Genomic DNA, 24,688 nt, shown 5'->3' on the forward strand with positions numbered 1-24,688 from the left:
AAAAGTTTTCACCCGTTTCAACTTAAAAACTTAAGTTTAGAAGCTGCCTTAAAATTTTAAGTTAAATCAACTGAAGTAATTTCAACTCACAAGTTAACTCAACTCATTTTTATTGTAATAAGTTAAAATGACTTATTAGTAGTTTTAAGCTGATTTAACTGAAAATTTTGAGGCAGCTGCTGAACTTAGGTTTTTAAGTTGAATCTGGTGAAAACCTTTTACAGAGTAGTAATTTCAATACATTTTCTCTTGTTTTCCTATTATTATTATTATTATTGTTATTATTTTATAGTCATACTGATATATAAATCACACAATTTTGGCCAAATTGTGCAGCAACTAAGACAAACCTTTTTATTTATTTATTTTTTTAATGCCTTTAAATTGCATTGACATTTTTATCATAAAAGTCACAATTTAATTTTTGTTCTTCTCTGTTCTCAAGTAAATGTATCTTAATGTAAACATAAGAATTTTTAGATATTTGTACTGGAAAACAAGACATAATTACTGAGGATATGCATAAAATCATAATATCACGCGAACTAAATGTTTTTTTAGAAAATAACCGATTGTTTCGCTAGATAAGACCCTTCTTCCTTCTTCATTTAAAGCCCTTTGGAGCTGCATTTAAGCTGCATTTTAGAAGTTCAAACTCATGGGCACAATTGAAGTCCACTATATGGAGAGAAATCCTCAAATGTTTTCCTCAAAAAAAATTTTTTTTACGACTGAAGAATAAAGACATGAACATCTTGGATGACAAGGGGGTGAACAAATTATCTTTGTTCTGGAAGAGAACTTCTCCTTTAATACACTTTTCAAGACCTTTTATCTTAAGATGCAGTGCATTTATGCTTATTACAACAAATCTGGCAATGGGGAAAAATAATGTACTCACCATCTCATAAGCGGCGACCACTTTCTTCAGGACCTCCGGCAGCAGGCCCTGGGCCTCCATGGTGGGGTACTGATCTTTGAGGTTAAACAGCAAAAGCGGGTTGCTGTCCGGCCCGAGGAGACGCGGGGATAGTGCTAGTATACACTGCTTCAGGTTGGCCACCGCAGACAGACCACAAAGCTCTTTAAACGGCACAATGGCATTCTGTGGAGGACATGTAGACCAAAGAGTAAGTTTGCATGTAAATGTTTTGCAGCACAGAACACATTGTTTTCTTTATGATAATATCTACCACTAAATGTGGGGTGGCACAATTATTCAAAATGAAAGTAATATGGCTTCGACTAAAAATATGCGCTGTGCGCTTAAGAGTGAAGCACGGCACTGTGTTCTTTTACATGTGCGATGATTATTAACTGACTGAAATAGCTAAAAAATAATTGATTAAATGCTGCTTTACATGACCTCTACTTCTGGTTGAAGGTTTAATGTTTGAAAAATTATTAATATTGTAATTTTGCAGTTGTAATTTAAATAAAATAATTATTATATTATTGTTCTTACATACATGATTTATTTTACAGTGAAATATTACAAAATAATTTATTTTATTTCATGTAATAATTTTTATTCAGAAATAATAATAGTAATAATAATAATAATCATTATAATAATAATATTATAAGATAATTATTATTGTTTCTATTTTATTATTATTATTATTAGTTTAAGCAATTATATTAATTTAAGTTAATGTATTATTTTTCCCTCAAATTTTATTTTGATAAATTTTCAAGATATCTGTATTATTATTATTATTATTATTATTATTATTATTATTATTATTATTATTATTATTATTATTGTTTAAATAATACAACCATAAATATTAATGCTGCAATTTAATTCTTACATACAGAGTATTCTTTACAGTGAAATAATATAAAATTTTATTTATAATTGCAATATTTCTGTTAAGTAGTAATTATTTTAATAATTATAATGTATTTTATAATTTTTACATTTGCCCACATATTGAATTTTTAAAAATAAATACTTTTATTTTTCCTATTATTATTATTATTAGTATTATTAAATTTAGACAACAATGCATATTAATATCATAATTTAATTTTTACATATTAAATTTTATTTTATGTAAAATAATACACATTTTAATAATTTTTATATTTTTATTCAGTAGTAATTGTTTTAGTAGTAATTTTAGTATTAATAATGTATTGTTTTTTTCACAATTGTCCACATTTGAATTTTTAAAAATTTAACTTTTCTTTATTTTTTCTTTATTTAAAAACAACCATAAATAAAAATGTTGTAATTTAGTTCTTACATATTCAATTTTATTTTACACTGAAATAACAAACGCTTTATTTCTTATTTTATTTAAAAAAAATATATATATATAATAGTAGTAGTACTTATTTCAATAATTTATAGTTTTTCACATTTGCCCACATTTGAATTTTAAATGTAATACTTTTTATTTTTCCTATTATTATTAATTTAAGACAACCATAAATAATAATTTTGTAATTTAATTCTTACATACTCAATTTTATTTTACAGTGAAATAATAAAGAAGTTTATTTCTTTTTTTTTATACTTTTTAAAATATTTTTATTCAATAGTAGTAGTAGTACTTATTTTTATTATTACTTATTTTAATATTAATAATTTATTGTTTTTCTCACATTTTTCCTATTATTTTCTCACTTAGTTTTCCTATTATTATTATTTATAGTCATATTAAAACAAACTCAACAATTTGTCGAACCTGTGCATCAACTAAAAGAAGCACAACAACACCGTTTTTTGAAGCATTTTAAATTGCAATTTAATACTTTTTTTTTTTTTTTAGAAAACTCACAACTTGATTTTTTTACCCCAAATTATGCAGCCCCAACCAAATTTATTTAAAAATGCTACGATAAAGTGCAATAGTGGCTGGCAACTATTATGTTTAAAAAGGAATACTAACGTACTGCATGGTGTGCATATAAATGGCTAAAATACAGTTATAACTTTTTTCAACCACTACAAATAATTCATTAAAGTTACATTAACTCATCAGGTTGCATGTTGAATTCAGCAAATGCTGACTATAGCTATAATCTCAAAATACATATATAATATTTAAACTCTCACATTTAAACTCTTTCAGATTTAAGGCTGAGAGTATCATTTACAATACACAGGAAAAGTGCATTGCATTATGGAATACTGTATGCATACTGCACACTTCACTTTACACTTTACTGTACATACATGCATACATGCACATACACCATGCATCAGAAACAGCAAGAGCATTATAGTAGCAAGCTATTCTGAACATAACCAGTGACCTAATTGTGGGAGATGACGAGAAAACAAAACCCCAGCCGATGGTAGCAACGCGCAGACTTCCCCATAGTGAAGGTCCATGAACAAGAAATGCGATAGGAAGTGGTTTCTGTAAGTGTCTTCTACAACAGCACTGCTCTAAATGTGGGAGGAAGACGTCATTTTTCTTACGAAGGCTCCTCTAGTGAGTTTAAAACACAAGCGACAGCAATATTTCACAAAGACGCATTTACCCACTACAACTACTGAACGCAGCAGAAGCGTCACAAAGCCTGCAATTGTTTCCACAGGAAGAATGCAATGTAAACAAAACTATTAAAATACCCATAATGTACAGTGTGTTATAAATAGAGCAGCCTACGCTGAAATACGGCAAACACCAAAGCAGGAGAGCATGTATATCTGCTCCATTCTCTGATTTAAAGCATTTAAATGTGAAGAGACATTAGGGATGTGATTAGGACACTTTTTTGCAATTATCGAGTCTATATCTCACAATTCTTTGTTTTTTTCTCAGAATTATGAGATATAAACTCGGAATTGCAAGATAAGAAATTCACAATTCTGACTTTGATTTTGCAATTGCGAGTTTACATCTCACAATTCTGACTTCTCAAAATTGAGGTATAAACTTGCAATCGTGAGTTACAAAATAAGAATTGTGAGATATAAACTAGTAATTGTGTTATTAGGCCAGTTTATATCTCTCTTCGTTTTTTTTTTTTTCGTTTTTTTCTCAGAATTGCATAATACAAACTCGCACTACTGACTTAATTGTGAGTTATAAAGCCAAAATTGCAAGATAAAAACTTGGAATTGCAAAGTCAGAATTGCAAGATAAAAATTTCACGAATATGACTTATTTTTTTGCAGTTTCTGACTATTTTCTCAGAATTGCATATACTAAACTCGCAATACTGGCTTTTTTTCCTCAAGATATAAAAGATTCGAACTTGTAATTGCAAGAAGTCAGAATTGTATGATATAAACTCGCAATTGTAAGTTATAAAGCAAACATTTGATGTAAGATATAAATTTGGAATTGCAAGATAAAAATGGGCAATTATGACTTATTTTCTTGCAGTTGTTTACATATCGCACTTCTGACTTTTTCCCAAAATTAAGATATAAACTCGCAATTGTTACTAAGCCAAAACTGTAAGATATTTTGTATCCTGCAATTCTGACTTGCAATTCCAAGTTTATATCTCACAATTCTTTGTTTTGTTTTTTTTCCTCACAATTGTGAGTTATAAAGCCAAAATTAAGAATCGCAAGATAAAAATTCACAATTCTGACTTTGTTTTTGCAATTGTGAGTTTACATCTAGCAATTCTGACTTTTTTCTCAAAATTGAGATATAAACTTGCAATTGTGAGTTATAAAGTCAGAACTGAGAGATATAAACTCACAATTGTGAGATATAAAATGCAAGATATAAATTTGGAATTGCAAGAAAAAAAGTCAGAATTACAAGTTTATATCTCAATTTTGAGAAAATCAGTATTATGCAATTCTGAGAAAAAAGTCAGAATTGCAAGATAAAAAAAAAACTGCAATTATGAATTATTTTCTTGCAGTTACAGTTACATCTTGTATTTCTGACTTTTTTCTCAAATCTGAGATATGAACTTGTAATTGCGAGTTATAAAGTCAGAATTGTAAGATATAAACTCACAGTTGTGAGATATAAATTTGGAATTGCAAGTTAACTTTTTTCTCAGAATTGCATAACACAAACTCACAATTCTGACTCTTTTTTTCAAAACTGAGATATAAACTTGCAATTGCTAGTGATAATGTCAGAATTATGAGAGTCTGACTTTCTTGCAATTCTGAGTTTATATCTTGCAATTCTTTTTTTCCTCAGAATTATAAGATATAAACTCGCAATTGCAAGTTATAAAGTCACAATTACAAGATACAAACTCACAGTTGTGAGTTTTAAAGCCAAAATTGCGAGATATAAAGTAGAAAAAAGTCAGATTTGTGTACAGCGTGTTAAAGGTCCCAAATTGTACACATTTCTGGAGGTTTACTTTAGTTGTTGATGTCCTTAAGAATATATATTAGCGGTATAAGTGCCAAAATCCATCTCAATATATTGTTACAGCTCCTTTTTTAGGAGCTCTGTCAAAAACAAGTCGATTTTGGCCCATCTAATTAATATTCATGAGCCTCTCTTCTGATTGGCCTGTTGTTTTCTGAGTGACGCACAGCCAGGCCAATCACAGGTAACTACGGTCATGTATGCTTTAGCCGAACCCAGAGCCATAGAGAGAGCCTAGCCTGCTGATACTCAACAGGATATTTCAGAATGATCATTAATGTTTCTTCTTTTTCAAACACCGAATGCAGTAAGCTACATAACTGTTGCTTTAGTAAAGCCCCTTTCACAATGCACGCTGATTCTGGAAAATTACGGGAACGAGCGCTGTGTGAACAAAAGCCAGAACCATAAAGGCAGTGTTGTAGTGATGATGCACGTTATCATGCGACTCTTCACAACGAAAAAATACGTGCAAAGTGGAATGAAGCGGCGATCGGGCAGAGCCAGCGCCGCACTATCAGCGCTGAAGCAGTTTGTTCAGGTTAGTTTCAGTTTAGTGAAACGTACGCGTCGCATTACATCTCACATCCAAATGTCACATGTCTTTATGGGTTGTGTGTAAAGCACGCACAGATTCCGGAAAACAACTGTGAATGAACCAAATCAAACAAATCATGGGACACATTATCCGTGTATTTACCGGAATCGCTGTGTGAAAGAGGCTGAAGTTGACGTGCCTCTGGTCTCTTATATTCATGTTGTTCTGAAGCCTGTGCAATGATGTAGTTTCGACATCTATAGACTGAACAGGGTTTTCTAGATTAGTTTCCGTGTTGTTGTTGCTTAGCAATGTTATGGACACGATATTGTCTGGGTTTGACAAAAGGAGGGTGGGACGTGATTGGTGCTGGGGGTGGTGACTGAAGGCGGTGACTGAGTAGATCGGACGTCACATCTTTGCGGAAGTCACAATGGCTCGTGAAAATGAACAGCTACTTTAAGCAGGCTGTGTGCAGTTTACTGTGGATTGACTGTTTTGAAACTCCTATGGTAGTTACATAGCCCCTAGACCTCAGTTATCATGAAAAAAAGCCAGGAAATTTCGATTTTGACAATATGGGACCTTTAATAATAGAATAGCTTACACTGAAATACAGCAAACTCCAAAGCAGGAGAGCATGTATATCTGCTCCATTCTCTGATTTAAAGCCTTTAAATGTAAAGAGACATGAGGGATGTGCGAAATCATTTCTTTTATTGTTCCAGCCCCACAAAGTATTAATATAAAAAAGCTGCACTGAAATATTCTTTTGATTATCACTGATCCTGAAGTATGAATCAAGGTCGTTCTGACAAGATTACTACTGTATGTTCATTCTCAAGGCAACCGCCCAAAAACCAACGAACGAAAAACAAATTGAAACACCATCTGCGGTATAATCTTAAGAAGAAGAAAAAAACTGTTTCCTGACTTCAAAATCTTCTCAGTGCTTTCTTGTTACAGTAGTGCCAACCCCTTTTAACCATGAGACGGTTTAATCTCTTCTTAAGGGGATATTACCGACACATGCCTCAGGACATACTAACCCTGCGTTATGTAACATTTTCCACATCAAATATTAAAAGGAATTTGGCTGATCTACTACCTGTAGCCTATATATGAGTATATTTTCAGTTCCTGTGGCTAAAAAAACGGTTTGCAGGCTATCTTCAAGGTGTTTTTTGTGCCAGTTCAACAAGTTCTGCAACTTCGAGGAATTGCATGATTAAAATCAGCACTTTTTGTTTATCAGTGCCAGAGAGATTACAGTTCAAATGCTCCTGGCCTTGTGAAGACAAGCGTCATGTAAGCTGCGCTTCCTTCTCAGGGTCGACTTTCTGAAGTTTTGTTTGAGAAAACTTTCTCACGCTACGAAAAGAAGACTCTTGCCATGCTGAAGTACAGTTGGAGAGGCTTGGCAAGCTGCAAACTAAACATTTGCAAAGTCGTGACATTTGTATAACTTTGCAGATACTAAATGGGTGAACCTCACAGAACCTGTCCAGGTCATATGTCATCTAAAAATCACCTAAAAATAGAACATTATATTTTCCCTAAACACCGTACTAGTAGGACTATGGAAGCCCGTTTCCACAACTGAATAAATAAAAAAGGTAATAGCAACTTTTTATCCTACTGTTAAGAATTTTTCTCGTAATTGCAAGTTTACATCTCACAATTCTGACTTTCTTGCAATTCGGAGTTAATATCTCACAATTCTGAGAAAAAAAAAGTTATTAAGCCAAAATTGATGTAAATTTAGAATTGCAAGCAAAAAACTCTCTCGCAATTGCAAGTTTATATCTCACTATTCTTTGTTATTTTCTCAGAACTGTGACATAAACTTGCAATTGTGAGTTATAAAGCCAAAATTGCGAGATATAAACTCGGATATGCAGGAAAAAAGTCAGAATTGCAAGATTGCATAATACAAACTTGCAATACTGACTTTTTTCCCTCAAAACTGAGATATAAACTTGCAATTGTGATTTATAAATTCAGAATTGCAAGATATAAACTCACAATTGTGTTATAAAGCCATAATTGTGGTATATATCTCACAATTCTAACCTTCTTGCAATTCTGCGTTTTCTCAGAATTATAAACTTGCAACTGCGAGTTTTAAAGCCAAAATTGCAAAATATAAACTCGGAATTGCGAGTTTATATCTTTATTGTGAGATAAAAAGTTGCCGTTTCTTTTTTTGTATTTATTTCTTTTTTATTCATTTGCGAGTTTCTGAAAAGCAGTTCCTTGTTTTTTTCTCAAAATAGTTTTATATAAACTCACAATTGCGAGTTATAAAGCCAAAATTGCAAGATACAAACTCGGAATTGCAAGATAAGAGAATTGCAAAATAAAAATTTACAATTATGACTTTTTTCTTGCAATTCAAAGTTTATATATATATTTTTTTTCCTCGGGGGGGGGGGGGGGGGGGGGATTGTACATTTCTGTCAATTAAAAAAAGTTTACATCTTGGAATTCTGAGTTTTCTCTCGCAATCCGAGTATATTTTAGACAATACTGACTTTACAACTTGCAACTGCGACTTTATATCACGCAATTCTGAGAAAAAAAGGTCAGAACTGCAAGTTTATATCTCGCAAATCTGACTTTATTTCTCAGAATTGCGAGTTCATAACTAATTAAATAATTAAATAACTAATTACAATTCTGAGAAAAAAAAAGTCAGAATTATGAGTTTGCATCATGCAATTTTGAGGGAAAAAAGTCAAAATTGTGAGATAAAAAGTCACAATTGACTTTTTTTCAGTGGCAGAAACAAGCTTCCATGTACAGGTAAGACCAATCATGAATAAAATGCAAAAGCATTTTTTAAATACTGCTTATCTGGTTTATTACACCAAGGACTGGTATGATGTTTTTAAAAAAGAATATATTTTTACTCAAAGAATGTATATAACACATAAAAAATTGATTTTCAGATATTTTTGCATTTTATTTTTCCAATGATGGTATGCAGCTTTAAATTAAATATCAAATATAAACTAGAACCGATTTTCCAGTATTCACCTTCATCTTTGCATTCACACAGAGCCTTTATGCCATTCATGCGAAAACAAGTCACGACTATGTTTCTCAATGAGGCAAGTGTTATCTCACCTGCATGTTCTCTCGGAGATCAGTGGCCTCCCGAAGTGGCAGTGCAGCAGTTTTAAAGACTTCATCGACAGCCTTGATGAGCAGTATCCTCATACTGGCGTATTCCCGACCCTTTTTACTCTTGCGGACCGAAAGCCCCCTTTTGTGAGGTTTACCCCCACCACGCCGGTTAGTAATGGCCACATGCACGAATACCCAGGCGTGCGGAAGGACTTCGCCCGTCAGCGACTGGAGGGGAATGTGGCGGAAACCTGGCTGGATGCATTCGAACGGAATCGTGTACTGACCGATAAACTCATCCCCGATGTAGTCGTCATCCAGAACAACAAAGCGCACCATTGCCAATTCTGGAAGGTTAATCTGAAACTCGAAACTCTCATCAAAGATGGGGTTGTCGCCATTCTGATGGATCGTTTTAGTCCTTTGTTCTGCGCAATCCGCAGGGATGCCATGAATTTCAACATAAACGTAAGGATCCACCACATCGCCTTTGGCGCCCGAGCCCTTGGGTTTAGGAAAATTCTGTCCGCTAATGATCTTTATGTGAAGGAGCTGTGGAGACACTCCCGGGACTGAGTCTTTAGTATTGGCACTGAAATAAGACACCTGCTCCCTCATGATCGCTGGCCGAAGAACATACCCACAGTTCCCGTTTTGCCTAAACCAACTGATGTTGAGGTCCATCATGAGTCCCGGCGTTTGATAGTTCATTGCTACTATTTGACAGCCACACTTCCAAAAGTCCTGCGGGTTCATGTTGCTAGAATCAATTCGCATTGGACTTGGGTAAACCCTTGCTAGAAACTTCTTGTTGTAGTTAACAAACTCGCCAGGTTGGTCAGTGGCACACCGACTGGCGAAGACCTCGTTGAAGGAGCAAAGCTCCCAGTGCTTCTGGTTCTGGAAAGCCGTCTGGAAATCCTTAAACCGAACAGACTTGCATAAGGTTACCAAGTCCGACAGATCCTTGGAGAGCTGGAACTTTTTGGGTTGAACAACCGTCTGCTGTTCACCACCTTCACTGTTCATCCGTTGAGACATTTCCGCACCCTCGTCCTCATCCGTCACCTCGCCTTCGGAGCCGGTGCAATTGCTCGCCAGTTTCTTTGCTTTCAGAAGAATCTTTCCCTTTAGATCCGAAGGGGATGGAAGATAGTTGTCCTCAAGGTTGGGCGAATCTGTGTGGATTTTGTCTCCGAGTATTTTCTTCAGGTGCTGAAACATAACTTTCTGTTGCTTTAAGGAGCAATGATTCTCCAAGCACAAGATCAGAGGAAATTCCGAGGCTACGAAAGCGTACTTGTTGATAATGTCAATGACGCTTCGGAAGACAATATGCGAGGTCATAGTATGACCTGTGTAGATAACCGGTTCATTATCAGGCCCGTCCCACACGTCAAGTTCCACGCTCCTGCAACCCATCTTCAGGGCACGGATGTAGCCCGTAATGTCCGACGGACCCCTGAACTGGTCCTCAATCAGGTAGGTATTGTGGGAAGAGTTTATGTAATAGTGAGAAAGGGGTTGGTTCATGTCTTGGCATACTGTTTTTTGTTCAGGATCAAAGATGTGGCAGTCTGGTGACATGAGGTAATTGGTAAACCCATCTAGGGAGAGCCATCCCTTGAGTTGCCCCTCCTTCGAGGGTTCATATTTCTGAATAATTTCCACGCTGATGTCTTCGCTCACCTTGGCCATGCCCTGCTCTGCCTCCAAAAAGATCATCAAGTCCTTGGTGTCAAGAAACTCCTTGTTGCTTGAGAACTGGACCAACAAGAAATAGATTTCTGGTCTTGTGCAAAGGTCATGAAAGACTTCGATGAACTCATCCTTGGTCACGTCAGAACCGATTTTATCTTTCGCTTTGTGCAACTCTTTGAACTTTAGCTCTATCTTGACATTTTTCACTCCTGGACTTAAGTTCTTGATCAGCTGTTTGGCCGAAGAAAGATTAATGCATTTTCCGCCAATGACATCCGATTCATCGAAGAGGTCGCCCAGCCAGGACGCACGCATGTTGTCCTGACTGCTCTGAATCATGTTAAGAGTGTGTTTTCCGTACGATATCAAGTACCTGAGTCCAGTCACCCATATATTTGCTACATCGGCTGAATTTGCGACTAAATCGAGTGATTCATAGTTTTCTCCATAGATTACAGAGAATGCACAATCCTCGGAAATCTGATCTGAAATTCCATTGGTCCTGAAGGTGTCTGTGTTTTTACCAGTTCGCACTTCTTTAATCGATTTTACGTCAATCTTGGCCTTGTCTGACTCCTTTTTGGACGGCTCCCACCGCAAAGATTGCATGTCGGCATCTAGGAGGAAATATCGATGGTAGACTCTGGAGTTGGAGCGCACCTTCCTCAATTCAGACCCGTCCACCATTGAATTAATGCAGTCGCTTGCACTGCTTATCTTCTTTTCTGTCGGCATGCTGCTGAACGACACAGTCTTCTTCCTTTCCTTGCACCGCCTGGAACCATCCTGGAAAATAAAGCAATTTATCATCAGTATTGAACTGCTTGACAACGACAGTATAATATGATGAACACATTTATGGAGAGGCATAAACTTTCCACAACTTTCAGAAAACAAAAGTTATAGGAAACCAACTGTATAAACTTTGATTATTTTATATACTAATCTTAAACATTCTTTTTTTAACCTTAATTGCACATTGGGCATATGTGAGGTTTAGAACTTCACATGCATATAGATTTACATAAATGCAAATTTGCACATTTATTAAACACATAATTTGCAGATTTAAAACCAGTAATGTGCATTACACTAATTTCATGTTGACTTTAAAATACAAACAACTGAATTTGCATATTTAAATATGTTAAAGGAGTGACATAAACGGCAAAACAAACTAGACTTTTCCCGTTGCATCATCTTTGCTGGTGTGCTCTGTAATCACTGCTGGTGTTGTGACCGAAAAAGAGCATTGTGTCCTTTACTTTTATACCACCCTGAGCCGGGAGGCAGGAAAATATTGAGCTAAACCAGGCTTAATTAAGAAAATAATTACAACCGTTTCATCAAGAGAGAGCAGTTAAGTCTTCACTGGCCTAAGAAAAATGCAATGTAAGTTTAAATGTTCTTGGCACTATTTCTATCACATATCTACTTAGGGGAAAGTATGTTTTTTACTTGTTTATTAAACAAACAAACTGCATTAGGATATACAGTGAAAATGCATGCACAGTTTAAGTTACATTCTGTACTTCCAAGTTCTGTCAGACCTTATAAACTATAATAACCATAATATTGCTGACAAAGACAACATGCAAACGTATCACTTTATTATGCCGATATTTGCATGGTTATTGGTCATTTTCAAGCCCTAAAATACAAAACAAAAAAATTTAAGAATTGAAAAAGTTTGTCAAAGTCCTTGTTATTTTTACACCAGATACATATATATTGGTTCAAAATATCGGTTATTGTCTACTTGATCTGTAATAATTGGTACCGGCCCTGAAATACACATATTTCGTTGCCCTCTATTACAAAACCAGTCATAAGGAAAAAAAATTGTAACTGAAATTTATACATCATCTGAAAAACTAGAATCTGAGTGTGCAAGAAAAATCTAAATATTGAGAAAATCACCTATAAAGTTTTGCAAATTAAGTTCTTAGCAATGCATATTACTAATCAAAAATTAAGTTTTGATATATTTACGGTAGGAAACTTCCAAATAACTTCATGGAACATGATCTTTACTTGCATAAAAGAAAAATGTATCATTTTGACCCATACAATGTATTTTTGGCTATTGCTACAAATATAACCATGCTACTTAAGACTGATTATGTGGACCAGAGTTAGATATCGGTCGACTCCTACTTTATTATATGTTTATTTTTATATCTGTCTTTTGTGCTAACCACTTATTTATAGAGCAGATACTTGCATTTAAATAAAAGTATTTTGAATTCATTGAGTTCATGCAAACCTGTAAAACAAAATCTGCACACTTAAGCCGAATAAAGTAGTGGCTTATGTTATGCAAAAGTTCTGAATTCATAGGATTATCCACAAATAAGCATTCATGCATCACATGGTTATTTAAATCCCACACAACTTCCGTACCTTAACTTATTTTTCTAGGTGATCAATGAGGTGATCAATGAAAACTGGGCAATGGAGTCAGATTAGACATGTATTAATGAAAAAAAATAAAAAATATAGATGATGCATAAAATAAAACTAAGAAGATTTTAGTCATATCACCAATCTTTAAGCATCTGTAATGCTTAGAATATGCTAAATAATATTCAGTTGAGCAGAAACTGTAGAGTTTGCTCCAGGGACCGTGACCCCAAGAGACACAGAGACACGACACTGACAGTATGACAGAGTTTCACAGGAGTCACTTATATAACAGATTGCATCAGCTGTGTCAGGCACATTATTAACATACATTAATTAATTTAAGTAGAGAACTCTGAGCTGTATCTACACATAAAATAACAACTGATTAAACTTCTAACCATCATCTGTTTATAATCTGTTTGTTCACATTATACCAAAACATTCTTAAGTCCAAATAACCTAACAGTCGTCTCCAGTATTTAACATACAACATTTCCCAAACATCTCTGTCCTCGTGGCACTCTACCTGTTTCTAAACACCAGAACTTCAGTGGGTTTTTACCATAAACAAACACAGGCACTCCCACTGTCCCATGGTAACCCCGTGTCCCCTGAGAGGTCAGGCCAAAATCTGGCCTCCATCCATCCGACCGACTCTCAATATGATGGCACGCAGGCGCTGGAGCTGCAGCACTTACTGAGAGTAATGGCCCATGCGAATGTCAATGGCTTTGGTCCACTGAAAATTTATTCTAGCTGGGTCAAAGGAAATGTGCCTTCCTGTTGGAAAGAACTGAGCTTTGGAGGTTAACCCAATTCTGGTTGGAGGGAATAAGCTCATAGTGAAACATCATAAAACATCAATGCCATTACTGAAAAACGAGCTTTCTAAAATCCATTTCCAAATTGCAATTATTTTATATATTATTTATTATATTATTTTGAAAACCACATACTTTCAAAAGTGGATTATTTCATTTAAATAATGCAAAGTCTATTCATAGTCTAAGTTTTCCAAAGCAATATGCATTTAAATACATATATAAGCTGTATACAGTATACTGCTGTTCAAAAGTTTGGGATCAGTAAGATTCTTAATGTTTTAAAGTCTCCTATGCTCATCAAAGTTGCCTAATACAGAAAAAAGTAATATTACGAAATATTATTGCAATGTAAAATAAGTTTCCTATTATTTCTGTGATGCAAAGCTGAATTTTCATCAGCCATCCTTCAAAAATCATTGTAATATGCTGATTTATTATCAATGTTGGAAACCTGTGATGTTTTCAGGATTCTTTGATAAATAAAAGTTCAAAAGAAGAGCATTTATTTAAAATAGAAATCTTTTCTAACAATATAAGTCTTTACAATCACTTTTTATCAATTTAACACATCCTTGCTGAATAAAAGTATTCATTTCTTTCAAAGAAAGAAAAAATGTACTGACCCAAAATTTGAATGGTAGTGTACATTGTTACAAAGGATTTGTATTTTAAACAAATGCTGTTCTTTTTAATGTTTTAGTCATCAAGGATCCTGAAAAAAGAATCAAAAGTTACTCAAAAAGTATCAAAAGTTTATTACTCAACAATGAGTAATAAAAGCCATTTTTTGAATGATTTTAGTCAAAATGGCTGAAATATCATAAATACAATCTCTGGTAATAGGATTTAAAGGGATTTTACTTTTGACCAATATAGTCTTAGACATAGTCTGGCATCATGCCTCGAATCTGTTGCATCACTATACAAAAACGGTTTTGTCTATTGACAAGAAATCCATACAATTTTGTCAGCACAGTCTGAAGATGATCTGACTCAATTTTGGTGAAAATCGGACCAACGGTCTAAGATAAGTTCGAAAAAGTAGGTTTTCAACATTAATCAAAATGACGGACAGGAGGTTCGGCCAATTTTGACATAACTGGTGTCAATGTTTTCGGCGAGACCCATATTTTGAGATCACTTTCATTACAATAAGCCATTTTTATCAGAAGTTATTAGCACTTTTCAAAATTTCAAAAATGCCATCAAACCTTTTGACTGTCAGGGCATGGTGCCGAAGACACATACCAAGTTTCGTAATGATACGTCAATGTGTTCATAAAATATAGCATTTTATGACAAAATTCAAGATGGCTGATGCCCAAAATAGCTGACATGGGAAAATTGGTTATGGTTCAACTCGCTATGATGCGCTGAATCATAGTTTTGAGATTTTTGGCCAAACCATTCTGTAGTTGTAAGCAAAAATAGCAATTTTTCATATCTCCTGACCACTAGGTGGCACTGTGTCGAAAAACTGCAGGAAGCCTCAGGTCATGCTTGTTATAACACACACCAAGTTTGGTCCCAATACGCCAAACCGTTGCGGAGATATAGCCTCACATCCATTTTTAAAATGCTTTTCGTAGAAGGTTTTCGGTTCTGTACGGTTCTTGTTTTTTTTTTGTTTTTTTTTTAATCTTTAACACTCCAGAAATTTACTTTGGCATATGATATGTAGCTTAATTATCCACAATTTAGGACACATTATTAAAAAAAATTGTAAACATGCACAAACTGAACTGGACTTGACTTTAAGCACATTATTGGCAGGGTGTCTACAGGTTTGACCAAGTTAAATTTAAGACATTTTAAGACTTTTTAATACCATTTTCAAACAAAATTTAAGACCAAATTGAAAGTCCCGCAAAAGTCTAGCACAAAACTATGAAGATATTTTAAATTATTATTTTATTTAACTGATTATTCTTGGGAATATTCAACAGAAAACACTATTCCAGAAGAAGAAATTATTTTCTATTCCATGACAAAGTCAAGGCTCTCACACACTTTGAAGCCAATGTAACAGTGTAACAAACACGGATTTTGAGTCATGGATCGGATCATTTTTCGGATCAGAAAAAAAAAAAAAAAGTTTGTTTTTTCCTAATTACTGAATGCTTACTTTAGGTAGGCTACTTCTCATCCACAGCAAAAACTACTATCTGAACTAAAGTTCAGTAACAAAACAAGAACAATTACACAAATGACAAGTGTAAATGAATACAACATAAAGTTAGTAATAAAATCAATAACACTAGTATTCAGGAGGGGAAATTTAATAATTAATTGTAAAATAACTAGTGTTTCTCACTGCAGGTATTTATAGGACGCTGTCTCTTTAAGGCCAAATGCACGCATCTCTTTCTCAGCTGTTTCGGTTCACTGAAGACATAAACGACTGTTAAACAGAATACCAAAACGGGTATTAAGACATGACTTGGTATGTACGTTTCCGTTCAAATAGCAGTTAAAGAGGAATCAATCTGTGTGAATCGCGCCGCGCGCCTCTCTCTCCTCTCTCTCTCTCTCTGCGCGTGCTCGCGTCAGGTGTGTGCGGCAACGTAAAAACATGTGCTAATTATAAACTTTTACTCTATGATGGTTAAACAGTTAATATGCAAATCAAATGCGTGTAGTTGGGCGGAAACCCGCTAAATTTGGCAACACTGAGGCGTTGTCAAGCAAGCGCGTGTCTAGCAACAGAACAGATTTAGAACGTGCGCAGGAGATTCTCCTCAAAACGATAAACTTTTCCTTTTCAAAGTGTAAAAAATTTAAGACCCTTGGATTTAGATTTAAGACAAATTAAGACATTTAAAGGCCTTATTTTAGGACAACGGAATTTAAGACTTTTTAAGACTTTTTAAGGATCCGCGGCCACCCTGATTGGGACCATCTCTGAGGAAAGCTAGGAGAGACTTTGATACAGTAAGAGAGAAGACATTGATGACATGCTTTTCATTTATTTGGCAAAAACAGGAGAATGTGTATTGCTATCTCTACAGGAATTCATGTGCCTTTTTAGCACATAAAGATTGAACTGAAGAATTAACTTGCATTTATCAAACTGCCAACTTCAGTGTAGCTCTTACAAAAATTGTATCTTTTAAAAGAAAAAGAGAGGAAATCTTTAAGCTCTGTCTTTTAAACAAGTGATTGGTTGGTTCATGTCACATGACCTGCGGTGCGCTTGCGGCATACTGAAAAGTTGAGATGTTTCAAAGTCCCTTTAAGGGTATTCTAGTCTTTGGATGTTTTTATCTTGATGCGGCGCAGACGCGCCTGGAAAAAACGAGCGCGTCGCACCGCATGCTCGTCGCGACCGCGTCGCTTCCATTATGAGCGTGCATACCGCGCATCTACATTTGAAATAACGAACTTGAGCGCGCAAAATACGCTACATGTGAACGGCCCCTTATACGACGCTGGCGCATCCTCCAACTCCAGGCAGCCTTCCTTATCTCTCCCACTTGCCATTTCTACACGTGACGTAACCTGCAGCACTCCACTTTTACTGTCCACACACACCTCTTATTTCCCGCAAAAATGACACTCACTATGTGCACGAGGCTACATTGCGCATGCGTTGAACCGTGTGAGGCACACACGCTCCGAACCGAGACAAGCGAACCGAATGGTTCGGATGTTTTTTCATGTACCGTGCCACCCCTACGAACTATTAAAAATAGAAAAAAACCTAAACCTTACGTTTTTTGTATTTTGGACTTCATTCGACTTGGCATGAGCCAAGGATTTAAAGAAAAAAAAAATCCTTCTGTGCTTTACGTTTCAAAGGTTATCAGCATAAACATGAGTGAAACTTTAGACAAGTAGTGGCGCTAGAGAGTTTGAGTGCTTTGGTGCTTGGACCCTAAATAATAAGCAGCACAACTGTTTCTACCACTGAAAATAAATCAGCATATTAGAATAATTTGTGAAGGATCATGTGACACTGAAGACTGGAGTATAGCTTGATGGAAATTCAGCTTTGCATCACAGAAATAAATTCTATTTTAAAGTATATTAAAACAGAAAACCACTATTCTCAATTGCAATAATATTTCACAATTTGTTTTTTTCTGTATTTTTGAGCAAAGATATATATATATATATTAGGGCTGTCAAAATTAACGCGTTAATCGCGCGTTAACGCAAATTCATTTTAACGGCACTAATTTTATTAACGCGCGATTAACGCAGCGCGCATTTCTGTTTGACCCACTACCTAGCCCATAGTTAAAGAAATGGATGCAGTGCTGCCAACCTAGCGAAAAGTGTCTAGCAACAATACATAAACACATAATTGGACAAACCCAATATAGTTTCTGAGGCTCTTCGGTTTTGCTGAACGTGCGTGAGGTCTCCCAATGAATGCGCGCGCACCTCCCTCTCTTCATATCTGCGTCTGCTCTGTTCAGCGAGCGGCAGTGGAGCAGCGCTTTCGGTTAAAACAGATGTTATGTTCATTCCAGTGCTTGAAGTGGGCCGGTACGCAGGTACTTCTGTATTTTATCCTTTTGCGTACACCGGCACTTCTGCCATATTTAATGAATGCAAGCGGAGTCGGGCTACGTTAGGATTGTTGCTGTGGGGTTGATGCGTAAAGCCACATACGAGTATGCACGCGAAAACGGCGTATTAAATGCACGTCAAACACATGCATAATTGCATATCATATGTACGCCAAAGTTAATTTCAGCTTGTTAATAGCACGCCAAATAGAAACAGAAAGTCGTGCTAGTGCGCATTTGCATGAGACCAGGCTCTCCAATCAGTACATTATAACCAAAACAATACATTAAAACATAAAAGAAGCAGGTTTTTGGGATCACATAACTTTAAATGGCTAAACACCTAAAAAGTCAAAGGATCCTGAAGGCATTCAAACAGGAAGTTAAAAACAACGATAATAATGCAGGGAATAGTGACTTATGTCCAGATGCCGGTAAATGATTCTTTTCAGTGATTGAATCATGATCATAATTCAGGATTTTTTTTCAGTTATTATTTCATATTACTTTGGTTGTCTGATAACAGAAATATTACATCAAAACAATGGAAACAGTTTTGTTGAGAACTTGGCTGCATCAAATGACAGTATGTGGGCACCTAGAGGCAAACAAATGTAATAATAAACGTAGATTTTGCATGTTCAGAAGAAGTGAGCTGCCCTGTCCTGCAAATAATGTAAACAGGCTTGTGTAAGTAAATTGCTCAGTGCAAAGAAAGAGAAGTAATGGGAACCTGGTGTTTCTATGTTCTTTTTTTCATGTGTCTAATAGACATGAACAAGTTATTTGAAAAACATCTATGACATTTGAAACAAGTTAGTCTAGTCAAGTATGGTTTCACTGATAATAAGCACATATTTGCTTAAAGCATCCATGCCAATGTTGATTAGAGTATTAAAAACTTTAAAAAGTGTTAATTTAAGGTACATTTAGAACAGATAAAAATGTGCGATTAATCGCGAGTTAACTCAAGACAACCATGCGATTAATCGCGATTAAAAATTTTAATCGATTGACAGCCCTAATATATATATATATATATATATCGTTTTTTAAATATGCATTTCCTTTTTGCATCCTATGATCTAGTCTAATTGACTTCACACTCGCACCACTCGAACTGCCAGAAAACCAGAGTTTACTAACACGCAGTCAGCCATTTCAGTAAATATTTAGTTGGAAAATCTATGTGTATGTAGTTAATTATCCAGCACAAAGTGTGTTTCTGCTAGACTTGACGGGGTATTGTGTGAGGAGAAGGAGGCCTGGAGGAACAGTGGTCCACTCTTACATAATGCACATTCTTCATGTCTTATGAAAAACATTGACTTTTGAGAAATCGGTCGAAGTATTACGCTTTAACCTCCTCTGCTCACGCTGAATGACTGACACGTCCAGGAAATGACTTGACTAGGAAAAATAATAATTTTTTTGGCAGCGACAAAAATAACATATCACACATGACAACATCGCTGACCACATCTACAACCAATAACAGCCTCTGGCAAGATCAATCGTGAGAAACGGACCACCATCTGAGGCTGGAGTTGCTTCAGGTCTCTTCAAACAGCACTCAACTCAGAACTAAGAATATCTTAGTTCTTTTTTTTTTTTACTGTTTGTTGGAATTCACTTTGGCTAGGTCAAGTCAAAGATAAGGTACACTAGCATTTAAAAGTTTAGGGTTGGTATGATTTGTAATGTTTTGAAGACTTTTATGTGCACCAAGGCTGCATTTATTTAAATAAGAAGTACTTTAAGAAAAGGGGGACAAAAAGAATCCAATATTTGATAATAATAGGACATTTATAAGCTATTTTTTGTTACACCAGAAACGCCAAATTAGTTAAAAGGATATATTCAGCATAGCATAAGGCAGGGCTATTCAATTAGATCCATTTGAGGGCCGGATTACCGAACTGGAAATTTGAAGCGGGCCAAGGGGATGGGGGCCGTCCCGATCTTTTTCTAGGGGGCCTATACAATTACACTGAAATGCATATTCACTAAAATGAACTAATATTACCAACACCAACATCTATAAAAGGTTAAGGTGCTGTCTGTCAATCAATTAAAAAAAAAAAAAAAAAAAAATCACACATTTTTTTGTAATTAATCATGAATAATCGCATATTTATATATTTATACTGTCATAATTTCACAATGAACCTCCAAATTAGGTAGAAACAACAAAGTATTTTTAAATATGTGTTTAATAGCATCTTTTTACCAAGTAGCCTATTATTAATGAAGTATTGATTTCAATATTGCTACTGGTGACTCAATTAATATGTAAAACTGAGAGAAAATTCATTTAATAATGTCCATTCAACATTACAGTAGAATTGAAAGCCCAACATTTAATAGGCTCTGAAATATATAACAGCTTTAGGTGTTTAAAATTTAGGTGATTTTAAAACAATCTTCACATAAACTATAAATTGTATATGCATAAAATAGACAGATTATTATTGCCGTATACTGGTTATAATCGATATTTTATGTTTTTAATTTTACATAAGTGTTTGTTTACCACAAAGTATATTTTGGCCATCAAGATAACATTCAAATTGGATCATAAGAGCTTTAAAGTGCTTAAAATGGTTGTGCAAAATGCTTGAAAGTCATTGAAAAGTGCTTGAATTTCTCTCTCAGAAGGTTGTACAAACCCTGAAATGAATAATGTAATAACATTCGACTTTGCTTAAGTTGGTGTGACTTCTGGTTGTCTGACATAGCCTACATCAGCGCTGTTTAAAACAGAATTCTGAGCAGAATTTGAATGATTCTCACTGATCTTTCAGCAACCTTAATTCATTCTGGGCAAATTCAAACACTTTTCACTGGATCTCGCAGCACTGTGCAGTAACAGTGTCGCGAAATCAACTTTGGTTCCCGAGGCTGTTCTGAGCTTGGACAAGTGTTTTTGCGTTGCGGTCCTAGCTGATAAACGGTCCGCGCTGCGCAGCTCAAACGTGGCGCGCTTTGGTTTCTCTTTCGCTTCGTTTGCCGTTTAATGTTTCTCATATGAAACAGAAATAGCAGCGCTTATGAGTTGAATAACGCGGTGGTCGCGCCATTGCGACCGCTCACAAAATTTAGTCGCACCGGCAGAAAAAATGCGACCATTTGGTCGCAGTCTGGAGCCCTACAAGCGCTTGTCAAATCTGCCGTCTATTGATGATGTTGCGATCTCCGGTAGATTGTTGTTGTTGTTCTTGGCTCTCTTGCTTTTCTTTTTTGGCTGGCCCGCCGCCTAGTGGACAAACTAATTAGTGCAAAAACCATTCAAGCCACCTGCTGCTCCCTCGGGCCGGACGAAGATGATTGGCGGGCCGCATTGGGCCCGCGGGCCGCCAATTGAATAGCCCTGGCATAAGGGTTAAAAATAAAGCAAAAACAGTAATATTGTGAAATATTACGGATGTAATGATATTATCATATTGTAGTTATCATATATCTGTTCTGCAGTTTATATGATTTTCACCAAAATTGACTTCAGACCATGCTGGTAGTTATGGTATTCAATTTGATTAGTCAAACCGTTCTCGAATAACACGCAAACAAATTCTACGAAAAGTATGCAAAAATGGATGTGAGGCTATATCTCCGCAACGGTTTGGCGTATTGAGACCAAACTTGGTGTGTGTTATAACAAGCATGACCTGAGGCTACCTGCTGTGTTTCAGCACAGTGCCACCTAGTGGTCAGGAGATGACCAAATTTATATTTTTGCTTATAACTTCTCAGTGGTTTTGCCAAAATTCATAAAACTCCCAATTTACTCATGTCAGCCATTTTGAATTTTGTAGTAAAATGCTATATTTTACGAACGCATTGACATATCATTACAAAACTCGGTATGGGTCATCAGCATGACGCCCTGAAGGAGTCTGGGAGTCTAGTGGTAAAATCAAATATTCACATGCTTATAACTTTAGGTGTGGTTGACTTATTTTCACGGGAGTCACCTTTTTTAGACTTCTGAATCCTTGCTGAGTCCAGCGATAACAAACATGCCAGGTTTTGCCTTATGGTTTGTGCAACGTTGCATTTTAGCACTTAAAAAACATTTGATCATACATTATGATGTTAGTTGAAAAAAAAAAGTAAAAAAAAAAAAAAAAAAAAAAAAAAAGGTAAAGAATTTTTTTTTTTTTTTCATAAAATTTCTTTGTTTTTGCTTAGGGCTGCCACTTAAGACAATTTTTATATTGATTAATCTATTGACTAATTTATTTACAAAAAAAAAACTTTACTTAAGAACATTTAATGAAATCAATTAATTGAGATGATACCATAATAAATGGAATCCAGAGAAGTAATGGAAAAGAATTTGGTAAAAATTATTTTTTAATTAGACAGATTTCTTGGTTTAAAAAAAAAAAAATAATTTAAGCATTTAAACAGAGTATAGAAAATTTGAATTTAAAATGGATTTCATAGGGCCCTATAATTCTAATTATTTTTTGTGTGGTAATAAAAATAGATGTAAGTGAACAATAGCCTTTAAAATGACTCAAAATACATATATAATATAACAATATAAATAAAATATTGGCGGTTACTCGACGCGGGCAAAATTTTTAAACCTCTATTAATTTTTTTCTTGTGCTGAACACAAAAGACGATATTTTGAAAAAATGTGGATAACAGTAGCTGGTACTTTGAAAGTAGGAGAAAAATAATAATAAAATACTATGGAAGTAACTAGAGACCATCAAATGTTTGGTTACTCACATTCTTCAAAATACGTTTTATGTTCAACATGTTTTATGCTTAAAAAAACTCAAGAGTGAGTAAATGATTACAGAATTGTCATTTTTGGGTGATGGTAGGCTAATAAAAGAAAGCACAAATTAAAATCACTCACTGCTCTTGACTAAAGAACTTGTAATACAGTTTTGTAGAGTCAATGTATATTTAATGTATACAGTGTTTTATTTTTATATCTGTTAATTCAATTTCTTGAATGCTACTGCTAAATACACCTACTGTACTTCATTTGTATATTATGTGTATTTGTAACTTGTAGCCTATCTTTGTTCTTACTTTTAAATAAAAAAAAGATAAAATAATGACAAAGATTTTTATCTTCGCCCACTTTGGCCTAAACATCTGCAACATTTTTTATATTTTGTTACCTTGTAAGGCTTTGGTTTTAAAATAGAGAAATTAGTTAGGCTGTACTGCTCAGGCAACTTGCAAAATAGCAAAACCAACATGACAAAGAATCGTGATAAAATCGTGATATTTCTGAAAAAAAAAAAAATCGTGATATGATATTTTTGCCGTATCGCCCACCCCTAGCGTCACATCATTGTTCGGTATAATTCATTCGGCTTTTTCGCTTTTGAATAATTTCTGTTGCAAAAAAAAGGGGGAAAACCTACCAGAAACCCAACTAAATGCAAAAAAAAAAAGCTAAAAAAGGGAAAATTCCATCCCCTTTAAAAGTACGGCATTTTCTATATCCGTGGTCTTTGACGCCTCAGGATAGCGACTAGTGAAGGATTGGTGACTGTGTGCGTTCGTGTGCCGCCATCAGCCAATCATGACGTCATTTCTACTGCGGCTCTAGAGCGGTTAGTCACATGGCATTTGGTTGGCACCGAACTGTTTGACAGGCCTATGAAAGTCCCCTTTTCCAAGCAGCACTGAAAGCGAAACCGGTGTAAACAAACAGGATTAATGTGACCGTTTAGATTGAGGACTTGAAGGAATCTCCCTGACTGTAGTCTAACATAAATATTCACAGAAAAAGCCGAAGCGCATGACTAAATATAATCCGCCTGATCTGGGGAAAAATGCGGAAGGTCCTGTCTGGGAAGAGGTTTGACATGCGGTGACCTTTAGGTGTGGTCGAACGCAGCAGGGGGAGGTTTCCGTCTTCCCGAGGATTTCCTTACGGCGAGTAAGGGACGCCCTCATATCCCCGGGCTACAAAAACAATGCTGTAAAGCCCCCTCAGCGTCTCAACAGCCGTTTTATTATTTCCGTTAAAAAGTCTATTTCTGGCCAGTTACATAATGAGCTCTTTTCAGGCCTGCTGGGATCAGGTCAGCCGCTGGCCCGCTTCATTGTTTTAATGCACACAATTTGATTACAGTTCACATGAAAGCCAACATTCCTTGTCAAATTACATTATTATGATAAAGATGTTGAAGAGTATTTAGGGATTCTGTGATTTGAATTACGTAACATTTAACTACAGTACTTTAATTCAATATTTAGTGAATTTAATAAGTCATGTGATACTTT

The 24,688-nt window shown here is 35.2% G+C and overlaps 1 protein-coding gene across 1 annotated transcript in view; it reads right to left on the reverse strand.

The window, feature by feature from the left end:
• Positions 1 to 24,688, reverse strand: part of plcl2 (phospholipase C like 2) — a 55,840-nt gene that overhangs the window by 16,271 nt on the left and 14,881 nt on the right. Inside the window, exons 2-3 of the mRNA XM_073846973.1 lie at positions 8,983 to 11,469; positions 902 to 1,105 (exon numbers count right to left, since the gene is read on the reverse strand). Coding sequence (XP_073703074.1) covers positions 902 to 1,105; positions 8,983 to 11,469 — 2,691 coding nt within the window. The remainder of the gene's footprint in view (positions 1 to 901; positions 1,106 to 8,982; positions 11,470 to 24,688) is intronic.

This window comes from Garra rufa, chromosome 9 (genome assembly GCF_049309525.1).
Source record: "Garra rufa chromosome 9, GarRuf1.0, whole genome shotgun sequence".
NCBI classification, from domain to species: domain Eukaryota; kingdom Metazoa; phylum Chordata; class Actinopteri; order Cypriniformes; family Cyprinidae; genus Garra; species Garra rufa.